The sequence below is a fragment of the Spermophilus citellus genome (assembly GCF_964194105.1).
Source record: "Spermophilus citellus genome assembly, chromosome: X".
Classification (NCBI taxonomy): Eukaryota; Metazoa; Chordata; class Mammalia; order Rodentia; family Sciuridae; genus Spermophilus; species Spermophilus citellus.
In genome coordinates this window covers 11,589,575-11,601,785 of record NC_138190.1, presented here as the reverse complement: position 1 = coordinate 11,601,785, position 12,211 = coordinate 11,589,575, and the positions used below count along the sequence as shown (strand labels likewise).

General features: G+C 40.2%; 2 protein-coding genes across 7 annotated transcripts in view; one reads left to right on the top strand and one right to left on the bottom strand.

Annotated features, from left to right (window-relative positions):
- The window catches only part of CTPS2 (CTP synthase 2), a 104,093-nt gene that overhangs the window by 55,915 nt on the left and 35,967 nt on the right, over positions 1-12,211 (top strand). The gene's annotated exons all lie outside the window — the stretch shown is intronic.
- S100G (S100 calcium binding protein G) lies at positions 1,405-5,094 on the bottom strand (the record flags this gene model as incomplete). Its single annotated transcript, XM_081277067.1, has 2 exons — positions 1,405-1,509; positions 4,960-5,094. 2 exons carry the CDS (start codon positions 5,092-5,094, stop codon positions 1,405-1,407), a joined length of 240 nt encoding a protein of 79 aa, XP_081133193.1.

The following is a 12,211-nucleotide window of genomic DNA, read 5'->3' as shown; positions in this document are numbered from 1 at the left end:
GAGCCACATCCTCAGCCCTGTTTTTTTTTTGTTTTTTTTTTTTGTATTTAGAGATAGGGTCTCACTGAATTGCTAAACGCCTCACTAAGTTGCTGAGGCTGGTTTTGAACTTGTGATCCTCCAGCCTCAGCCTCCTGAGCCGCTGGACCTGATAATTCTTAAACAAGGGAACGAGTATTTCCCCCTCCCCCTTTTTTTCTCTTAAAATTTCTGCACAGGAGATTGAACTCGGGTCCTTGCACCTACAAGACAAGTGCTCTACCACTGAGCTACATCCACAGCCCTTTTAAAATTATATTTTGAGACAGGGTCTCATTAAGTTTGCCCAGGCTGGCCTTAAACTTGGATGGGGATGGGAGCCTGGGCTTTTGCTCTACTGGCTGCCTTTGAGGGTCTTTAAGCTACTGGGGCTGTGTGTGTGTGTGTGTATGACAGCAGCCACCTTGACTGACACACCCAGTATACACTTAAGTTCATTAGGTTAAAAAGAAAACCCCTGGAGTCTCAGTTTAGGGTAGGATAATACAGCGATCTTTTGAAGGGCTTATACAGTTGAAAAACATTCATTATTACTATTTTCTACATTTTGAAGGGGAAATGGTTCCATAGCTTTCTGATGTGTTCTACAGAAAGTAAAGCTTGGCAATTTTGGCTCCCAGCATGAGTTAAAAATAAAAAAAGATTGAAAAACATTGTTCAGAATGTTGTTTTCTAGAACCAAGATGTTAGGCCGGTAGACCTGAGGCCACCCCTCAGTTAGGAGCAGAGCGACTGACTCTTGGTCCTGTGTTCCTTCTGTTCCCTCAAGGGTCATTCCTTCAAAAGGCACAGTGAGTGCTGGGAGATGACTTAAAGACAAGTGTCTGCTTTTGAAGTTTGTTCCTCACTGGTTATTGAATAACATGAAATAAGGGTTGAAATTGGAAATGACGCCAGGACTGAGTAGTTGGGGGGAGAAAACAAGGAACTGAGTTTTTCTTCTGGAAAAGTGGAGTGAGGACCTTTCTTTGACACTCCAGGATTCTTTTCAAGTCCCTGACACCATCTTTGTGGTCTTGGATACACTCACATAGTTATTTGGAGTCTCTCTCTTTTTTTGTATGGTGTTGGACTTTGCATATGCTAAGCAAATGCTCTACCACTAGCCCCATCTCCAGCCCCATTTTGAAAAAATCTTAAAATCAGATGAGTCAGGAATTTATAGTAATTTTAAATATACTCAGTGAAGAGAGTCAGTACTCAATGAGGGGAGAGATGTCTAAGACTTTCTTTATTGACAATAAGTGGATCTCATAGCCAGATCATTATAATTGTGAAGAATTCAACTGGAAATCTGAGGATTCCATGTGAGTTAGAACCAGGTGCTCTCAGTTCGGGGCTCAGGATGCTATTTTGTTTGCTCCTTCATTGGGATATCTTTTTTACTAACACTTGGAATTCTTCGAAACTAACTTCTCCGTCTCCATTCTTGTCCAGTTCTTTAAAGAGGTCATCGATACTGCTTGAACCCTGGTTTTAGACAAAAAGGATGACATGTTGGGGGGAGATGAATCAGATACTGCTACACATTCTCTGAAATTAGAGAGACTGAGTGTTCTTTTCAAGAAGGCTGCCTGAGTTTCCAGTCATGTGCTCCTGATGGTTAGGTGTGGAAAAACCAGCTTTAGGTTGGTCCATGTCACAGTACCTTTCTTTTTTTTAACTGTATCACATTTAATATTTAATAGAATAATGTGTATTTTATGTACTTTAAAAATATGATCTTAGGATTTTTTCTTTGTGCCTCTAAAATATTCCTCAGAGAAGGGGTCCATGGGCTTTACCAGACTATCCCTGACCCACAAACATTTGAAGACGCCTGCTTCAAGCTTTTCCTGGGAGCTGGTTTTGTCTCTGGCTCCAGGCCTGTGGCTGCCATATAACCAGAGGCATCAGGCAGTGAGGACTAGCTGGCCCATATTGCCGTGGGTCAAGTGAGGCCTTTATAGCCTGTGTTATCCTCTCAGCCACTCTATAGGGGGGACCTACTTTATAGGTGAGGAACCTGAGGTCTAGAGACAGCTGATAACTTGCTCCAGAATGCACAGTAGTTAGCAGAGGGCTTGGGCTTCAGACATTGACCCCAGAGCCCAACACTGTAAGGAGCCACCACCTGAGATTTTCCCAAACCCTGGGCAGCAGCACACCTCTGGATTATCCAAGATGACTTTGGGTCAACAGTTTTCATGCTTTAGCATGCATTAGTCACCTGATGGGCTTCCTGACCTTAGTAGGCACAGATGGCTAGCTTCATGGGGGTCAGAGTTTATCATTCACTAGTCCTGTGGAGGGCCTGACATCTGTATTTTCAACAGGTCCCTAGGTGGGGCTGATGCTGCTGGTCCAGGACCAGGCTTGAGATGCCCCATGAGCTTATGTTCAGGCTTTGTGACTACTGGTATTCCTGTATCCTAAGCAGACTTATTTTTTTTGTGTGTGTCTGCCATAAAGCTCAAATCTTAAAACCATTACTGCTTGGAATTTTAGGTAAGAGTCTATCTGTAGCCAAATGATACTTAGAAAGCCTATTGAAATAACTGTTAAGTTTGTGTCAACTTCAAATTACATTGGCTGTCTCTCTATATCTATAGGTATGTATACACAAAATAGTGGTTAAAATAAACAACATTTAATTTACTTTATTAACTATTTTTAAATGGACAGGTCAGTACTGAGTTTATTTACTTTGCTATACAACAGATCTCTCCAGGCAGGGTATATTTTAATCCTTAAGAGTCCTGCAAAGACACTTGACTCTTTGGGGAATCACAAGGCCAAACTCTTAAGTTATTCAACATCTGCTTTATAAATGCAAAGCATTTACTAATTTCCAAACCATATAAGTTGATAATAATACAAAGTATAGCTGGAAAACCTTAGTAAATATAATCAGGTACATGTAAGCAGACTCTCAAAACTTACTATTAATCTTCCTTTTTCTAAATTATGATAGTCTTATGTACTTTTTGTAGGAAATACATAAAATAAAGAAAAATTCACTAGTCTTTTTTTCCTCTTTGTGCTACTGGGTATCAAATTTTGGAACATTCTACCATTGAGCCACATCCCTAACCCTTTTGAGTTTTTATTTTGAGACAGGTTCTTACTAAGTTTTTATTTTGAGACAGGTTCTTGCTAAGTTTTTATTTTGAGATAGGTTCTTGCTAAGTTGGCCTTGAACTTGTGATCCTCCTGCCTCAGCTGCTAGAGTAGCTGGTATTATAGACAAGGGCCACCATACCTGGTGAGTCTTACCTTTTAAAATGACTCGTTTAGTTGCCTGGGTTTTCCTGTTAGATTGTTATTTTTCTTTTTGTTCTTTTAATTAAGAATCATTTTTTATTGCTAGTGCTTTTAACTGTTTTTAAAGGTTATTTTAGGGCTGAGTATGTAGCTCAATGGCAGAGCACTTGCTTAGTGTGCACAAGACCATGGGTTTGATGCCTATCACCACACCAAAGTTATTTTTAGGAGTTGGGGGTGTGGCTCAAGGTTAGAGTCCCTGCTAGGCATGCACCAGGCCCTGGGTTCAATTTCCAGCAACACACATGCATGAGCTTGCGTGCGCACGTGCGTACACACACACACACACACACACACACACACACGAGTTACTTTATATTGCAACTCTAAGAAAATGAGGAAACATCAGATTATAATGTTGTTGAATTCAGCAGGTTTTTTTTTCTTTTTAGTATTACAAACAGAAATCTTTCCAAATGCCATAGTGGCAGAAGGGGACATTTCTGGTTAAAACCTAGAAAGCAAGGGTACTTGAAACAAATGCTTTCTTCTGAATTGGCTGTAACTGCTGCACAGTCATGTTTAGTTGCAAAGTGACAAAGACAAAAATTATGTCCCTAACCAAATCTTAGCCTTCCTTGAGTCTTCTGCTTGACTGGGCCTGGTGTTGAGCTTTCCTCTCTGGGAATCCAGTTTGAGCAAGAAACCTGCTAAGTCAATTTGGGGAAAATCCTTAGCCCTTGGGATCTGATTGCCCTGGTTATCTTTTTAACTTGGCCTGCCTTTAGCAAAAATCCTGTCAGGTCACTTTATCCTTGTTGTTTCACTAGTATTTTCCACCAGCTGATTCCACCCTGCAAACCTTGGTTATAAACCCCCATCTGTCTTTGTTGGAGTCCCAAGTTGAACTGGTCTCTCTCCCATTGCAAGACCCCATGGTAATCCCCATACTTATCCTGATTGTTCCCCTCCCCCCATCCCCAATAACTGCCTTACTATCTTTAACAAGTGTCATAAATATTTTTTCTCTAACAAAGGCAAAGAAAGTATATCAGAGCAAAGAGAATCAGGCCCCCCACCACCACCTCTGGACACATTATGATTTTGTTGACTCTGGGATGGTTTTGATATGAAACTTGATGGCCAAAGAAATTTAATCCTTTCTGGAAAGTTGTTTAGAAGTGCATGGTTGCCTCATTAACACAAACTTAAGCACATAATACAAATTAGCACAAATTTAAATGGTTTTGAAATATAAATGGGTGCCCACAGGGCAATTTGTCAGACTGAAGCTGGGTTTTCTTAACACATTCCCAAGGAAGTGTTGGTTTTGTTGAGGGCACTACATTAAAAAAAAAATGAAGCACATTCCAGGCCAGTAAATATTATTTTGCAGTCCTCTTTGTTTTCCTAAAGCCTGGCACAGAGGTGCTGAAACCAGGCCAAAGGCCTTAGTGAATTTGCATGGTGACTTGTGGGTCTTGCAGGCATAGCTTGGCCAAAGCCATTTACCACAGAGAGTTCTGTGCTGAGGCCATAGGAGGGGTAGAAGGCTGGGCCCCTCTTTTCAGGGAGTTTGCCTGACTTTAGGGAAAGTGCCTGCACTGGGCTCCTTTTCCTCCTCCGCCCCTCCCACCATCTGAAGATCATTCAACAGCTCTGTAGACCTGTACTCACTTTGAGCAGAGTAGGGAATTCAGTCTGAATCAATAGCTTCAGTTCATCCTTCGACAGCTGGTCCGGATCACCTTCTTTGGCTGCATATTTTTCAAAAATTCTCTTCAATTCTTCGGGAGACTTTTTACAACTCATTTTGGAGTCCTGGAAATTTGGAAGGAAATTAATTTACCAAAAAATTCAAATGGAGTTTTATGCTGAGTGTTATCAGCAGAATTTTAGTTCTACTGGGGCTTTTCCTTGGCCCAGATGGGAGAATAAGAAGAAAGAAAGGAGAAGAGAGGGTCAGGGTGGGAACATGGGAATGGCACTAGTAATCATCAATGTTTTTTTTAAAATACATTTTAGTTGTAGATGGACACAATACTTTTATCATTTACTTATTTTTATGTGGTACTGAGGATTGAACCCAGTGCCTCACGTCTGCCAGGCAAGTGCTCTACCACTGAGCCACAACCCCAGCCCCTGTCAATGGGTTTTAAAAATAATCTTTGGGCTGGGATTGTGGCTCAGTGGTAGAGAGCTTGCCTAGCATGGGCGGGACCTGGGTTTGATTCTCAGTACCACATAAAAAAAAAAAAATAAATAAAGGCACCATTGTGTTGTGTCCACCTATAAAAAAGATTTTTTTTCTCTCAAAAAAAAAATAATCTTGGAGCTAGGGATGTAGCTCAGTGGTAAAATACTTGCAAATTTAAGTGCATAACAGAAATTAGCACAAGTTTAAATGCTTTTGAAATATAAATGGGTACAAGGCCCTGTTTTTGATCCACAGCACTGCATAAAACAAACTTAGATAGTATGTTAAATGTCTGTTCTTAGAATACATCTGTTAGGAAATAATCCCTGGAGATAAACATTTTTCTTAGTAATTAATAACATTCCTCTCTCATGTCCACGGTCTGTACTCTAGGCTGCAGTCTTGAAGAATCTCTGACCATAGCTTCTAGCCTCTAAGTTACTGGTAATATCCGTAGATGGCAAAAACCCACTTTCTCTCCAGCCTACTTACTTGAACACCATTCTTAAAGGAAGCAAAGTATTCCTGCAAGCAGAAGGAGCTCTAGATGGGACTAAAATCACACTAACCTGGTCGCCTGACTGTGCAGCTGCTAGAAGAATCAGAGATGCGTGAAGAGTTGGGAAGGATCCTGTGACTTTTATAGTCTTTAAAGACACACCACCCTGATTATGAAATTTTCCTTTTGTTTGCCTTTTAAGGGTAATTATTAATGGTTTTTGAAACCCAAGCTTAAGTCTGCATAAACCTGTTAATTAAGGGCAAGATCCAATAAAGGGCCACCTCAACAGTTAATTGATTAATGGTTCAGAGTCCCAAGAGCAAACTTGGATTTTTGTCTTCCTTAGGTTGTATTTTCCCTCCAATGTAAAATTAAGATATTTGCTCACAGTTCACATTTCAGATTGAGTTAAATGTGGACGATTGTTTTCAATTTAGTTGCATTCTTAGGCTTGAAAAAAAATCACTTTCTTCATATCCAGGAAAAAAAAAATGCTATCACAGAAGGAAAATGTTACATAGTTTTAAAAATTTTAGCAGGGCCATTCACCATTAAGCTCTAATAAAAAATTTTTAGTATGGCCCTTGAAGTCTCCACTTATGTCTTGGACAAGACAGTTACTTAAATATTTCAATGTATGAATGAATGAATGGAAGTATTGCTTCAGAAGCACTTTTAAGATATGGGAAGGAGATACCTAATAATTTGGGGTTTCATTTGGCAAAGCAAGATTACTGAGTAACATGGTCATTTTTCAACTTTTCCATTATTCTTAGATCCCATTGTCTGCTTTATTTTTCTCATTAGCCTTTTCCTTACCAAGTATATTTTGGGAATCATTCTACAAACTTACAAAAACACTCAGCCTACTCTAATACAATTGGAAATCCTTCAAACTTTTTTTGGAACTGCCAGGATTTAAAATTGTAGACAAAATTGATTTATATTGGAAAGAGTTCCATGAAATAACTAGGCCATTTCCAGGGGACATTGATCTAATACTGATCATAAGTCACAGGAAGGGGTTCCGGGTCGACTTTAAAAGCACTTAACAGCTTTTAAACACTTGTACACTTCCACACTGGTATAATTTTCTCTGACCTGCATTATATCACCTACAAATTGAGGCTTGAACTATCAGATTGTATTTCTCCCTGATGCTTTTCAGCTGTAAAAATCTAGAGCTGTCTTTACATTGGAGAACAAACGTGAAATCTTAAAGGGTTCCTTAAAAGCTTCCTACCAGTCTTGAGTATTTATCATTCTATGTGTCTTCTCTGTCTTGCATGTATTATTATTTTTATTATAGATTATTGAACTCTGGTTTGCACCAGTATAGAATATGTGTTCACTCACTGGTTGGAGTTAAGACAGGCATTGTGTTTTTAGTTGTAAGATTTTATACAAAAATATTCTGATTTTAACAGTGCTTTTTAAATTGAAATTTTAGAAAATTTCTGATGTTTTTATGTGTAGGTTCTGTTCTCTTAGGAAGAAGTCGTCTTTTGTGAATAACCATATCAAGAACTATCTTTTTTCTTCAACATCTTTTAAAAATATTTTGAGTCTATAAAAAAGTACCAAGAATAGTACAGCGAACTCTAGTCTATCTTTTGACTAGATTCATTAATTGCTAATATTTTCATGTTTGCTTTCTCTTTCTCTGGACCAACCCCTCTCCACCATGAGCCATTTGAGAATCAGTTGTGAACATTTACGTACTTACCCCTAAATGCCTCAGCATGTGTCCCCCCCACCCCCACTACAAGGACATGCTCCCACATAGTTGCAATGCCATTATCACAGACTATATTCAAATCTCTCCAATTATTGAAACAGAATCTTAAGATTATCTGTCCCCTCAAATGATCACTGTGAGCTACAGTTAGTTGATGGGGTGGTTATTATATTTCTCTTCTAGTATGTATATTGAAGAATATGATTGTAATAATTATCTAACTTTTTTGTGGTTGTGGGAGTTGAGCCCAGGGCTTCATGGATGCTGGGCAAGTGTTCTACCCCTGACCTACACCCTTAGCCCAATAACTATAGAATCTTTTTTGTGTGTGTGTGTGGTTCTGGGGATTGAACTCAGGGCCTTGTTCATGCAAGGCAGGCACTCTACCAACTGAGCTATATCCCCAGCCCCTATAATCTTAATAGAAATAGATTATATGACAGATAACATTTTATATAAAGAACACATATAACACATGACACATGGTGTATATGACATGTACATATACGTGTGTGTGTGTGTGTGTGTGTGTGTGTGTGTGTGTAAATACATTCTAAGAAGTGCTTTTATCAGCTAACAGTCTTTCAGGTTACAACTTCTCATTTCAAGGAAAGATCCCCAATTAAAATGGGCCCAGTGCTGCTTGTCAGAACTTATACAGCAGCAAATGCTAACAGAAATTGAAAAACAACATGTGGGTCTTTTCAGTTGTGCTTGCTCATTTCCTCCAGTGACACCTCTTTACCCATAGACTTAAATCCACGAGGGTAAGCCTGCAGTCAGAAACACTAAATCCACTAATAGATAGTCTCATGAAACATTAACTAGAAATATATGGAGACAAGCGATAAATGCAGGGTGTGTTCACAAGAGTGCATTTTGAAATGCGAGAAGGGGAAAGAATGACAGGTACAAGGTTGGTAATGGAAAAATGGAGAGGCAAAGGTTATTTATCATCTTGCTGCTCAATTGCTTGATCTTTGAACAGACTTAACTTTTCCTTAGGAAAACCAAGAGTAATTTATTTTAAAAGCTCAGGGTGCCACAAACTTCCATAGCCATGTTATTCTGCTCCAAGTGAACAGTATGCAGTGCCTGAAAAAGCCCTTCGAGAAAGAGGGTACAGTGTTGGTACCCAGTCTTTGCAAAGCAGAACACGTGTGGAATGCTATCATGTGATCTTGAAGTTTAAAAGAAACCTTGAATACTAAATTACAGCTATTCCTAAAATCATCTGTCTTCTCAAAAGATCACTTGTGAGCTACAGTTGATGGGGTGGTTATTATATTTTATTATGATAACCACCCCATCAAATGATAAATACTCAAGACTGGTTATTATATTATAGTTTGCCTGTCCCCTTATCTGGTGCCTGCCTTCCCTGGACCCTCAGAGTTCACTTTCTTTTCTACTTTTAACCTTTCCCTGGGTTGTGAGTCTGTTGCCTTTGGGCCTGTCTGTGTTCATGCTCAGTGATTGAGTTTTAGAGGCCTCCTGATTATAGCCAATGCTTACTGAGAGTTTATTTTTACCATGGACACTCCTTTGTCCTAAGCACCCGACTTCAGTGACATCATGAAATCCTCACAACAGTGCTATGAAATGGATGTCTACAGAAACATCTAAATAATGTATTAGCTTCTTATTGCTGCTGTAACAAATTACCACAAACACAGTGGCTTGAAACAATAAAAATTTCTTTTTAAAAATTTTTTTGTGGTGCTGGAGATTGAACCCAGGGCCTCATGCATGTGAAGCAAACACTCTACCAACTGAGCTATATTCCCAGCCCTACAGTACAAATTCTTTCAGTCATGGAGGTCAGAAGTATAAAGTGGGTTGGTTGGCAGAGCTGTGTTCTTTCTGGATGTTCTATGGTGGAATCTGTTTGCTTGTTGTTTTTTTTTAGCTTCTAGAGGCTACTTAGTCTTGGCCCACCCCCCATCTTCCAATCTCTGTATGATTCTGTCATTAAGTTACCTTCTCTGATTATTACCTTTGTGCCTCCTCCTTTTTAGGGCCTACTCGGTTATGTTGAGTTCACTCTCATAATCCAGGATAATTTTCTATTTTGTGGATGGGTTCCTTATAAAGGCTAAGTTTAGCCTGCCCCTCTCTCTCTCTCTCTCTCTCTCTCTCTCTCTCTCTCTCTCTCTCTCCCCCCCCCCCTGTGATGGCTTCTGCCATGTTATGACACAGCAAGAGGGCTCTCAAGAGCCTTAACTTATCTGCAAAGTCTTTTGCCACGTAAGGTCATGGATTCTTGGGTTCCAAGGACTAAGATATGGACATCTTTGTGGGGGGGGGCATTATTCAGCCTTCTCCGGGGACTAACTGAAAATAAGTTAACAATGTATAGATTATTTATTTGGGAGGGTGGGCAGAGCAATGGTATTAATTATGGGGCAAAAAGGTGGACTGGAGGATATCCCTAAGGCATGGGCTCTTGTGGAATGGGAGGGAGAAGGTGCCTTCAGAAAAGGATTAAAGAGGTGGTCTTGTGAATCAAAGGGTAGTGGGAGGAAGTGGAGGAGCCCTTGGTATTAGACCAGTGTAGCTGAGGTAGACAGCAGGTTAGAATCCATAAGGAGAGCACAGCTAGCTGGGCTCATGCATGAGGTGATACCTGAGTGCCCCCAGCAGTTTAGATCTGATCTGTAGGGACGGAGGCTGCAGGAGCTAGCTGTGTAAAACAGTATTAGGTAAGTACCATTGACAATAAAGCTAGCCCATATGTTTTTGTACAACTTGAATATGGACTTGTAAAGAATCAAAATCAGTAAAGAAGAGAAGGAAGAGAAAAACCAAAGAGTGCTAGGAAAGGAATGGGTTGGGGAATCCTTGTAAATATACTCAGAGAATACTCAAAAATACCTGAGCAAATTGCTTTGCGTGTTGCCTGAGATACTGAAGATGGTCTGCTAGATGTGAAGCTTTCCCATTGTACCCGAGTGAAATATCCAAAGGCAAAGGAAGGAAGGAAGGAAGGACCAGAGCTCCATCAGACAGGCCCCATGCACACTGCCATTAGGGGTTGCATCATTAGTAAGAGAATTGAATGTCCTTACACTTTGCTGTTGAAGGTACCCGAGTGCAATAAGGACTTGAACCCATTATACTTTTATTGTGGTTTGAAGAAAAGTTTAGTAAAGGTTAATTAGTATCATATTTATCCTCATGAAGTGCTTTTACATCTCCTAAAGCTTTATTACTTATTGATCCTTTTTTATTCTTTTTATGTCTATGGCTCAATTCCAAGAATGGACAGATCTGGGGAACAGATGACAGCCAGTGTTCTGGCCAAATTAGAGGGGCCAAGGCAATCCTTTTGCAATGGAAGAGGAATTTGCTTTTAGATGCAAAGTCTGGGTTATTTTGAAAATGTTGGCAACAAATCTATAGCATATTTCAGGTTATTTTCTTTGATCACCCAGCAATAAGAAAATAGTTAGGAGAATGTTCTCCTATCTCTCAGGCTTTTTTTTTTTTTTTAATGAGGGATTGAACTCGGGGGCCCTCTTCCACTGAGCTACATCCCCAGCCATTTTGTTATTTTGAGACAGGGTCTTGCTAAGTTGCTTAGGGTCTTGCTAAGTTGCTGAGGTGGGCTTTAAACTTGCAATCCTCCTGCCTCAGCAGCCTGAGTTGCTGGGGTTACAGGCATGTACCACCACACCCAGCTGAGGCTTGTTTTGGAAGGAATGCAAGGAACAAAGATGTTTGGGTTCTTTTTTTTGCTGAGTCAGGTTGCTTATGACTCAAGAGGCTGTCTGGCCCATCTTTTGAGCAAATAGTGTTGTTTGATAACTGTGAGGTTCTTTGCCTGAGTAAGACTTGAAAAACAAAAAGGAACAGAAAAACCTAATGGACAGCAGGAAAGAAAGGGGTTGGGGAATCGTTGTTGAGGAACACATGAGAAATTCTTTTTTTTTTTTAAGAGAGTGAGAGAGGAGAGAGAGTGAGAGAGAATTTTTAATATTCATTTTTTAGTTCTCCGCGGACACAACATCTTTGTTGGTATGTGGTGCTGAGGATCGAACCCGGGCCGCACGCATGCCAGGCGAGCGCGCTACCGCTTGAGCCACATCCCCAGCCCCACATGAGAAATTCTGAGCAAGTCCTGGGCATCCTTTAATGAGCCTCCTAGACACACCCAGAGAGACCCGTCCTGTTCCCTCCTTCCCTGGTACCTTTCCTATTGATCCTCTCTGCTTTTCTCCTTCCACTCTCCAAGGCATCGTTTGGAGTGGGGGGACTGTTTCCCTTGCTCCCCAATCTCTTTGCACTTTTTCTTTACTGTTCCTGTGTTAGCACACTGCAGTCAGAGCAGCACTGTAGATGTTACCCTTTGGGATTTCTTTCTTTGCTCTCATTTTAGGGAAAGGTCATGTTTATTACTTCTGAACACACTGTGGAAAGTGTGAACTAATACCCTCATGTAAGGCCTTAGTAATACATTTCACTCTTTGTGCCTTAAACTTTTATTTTCATT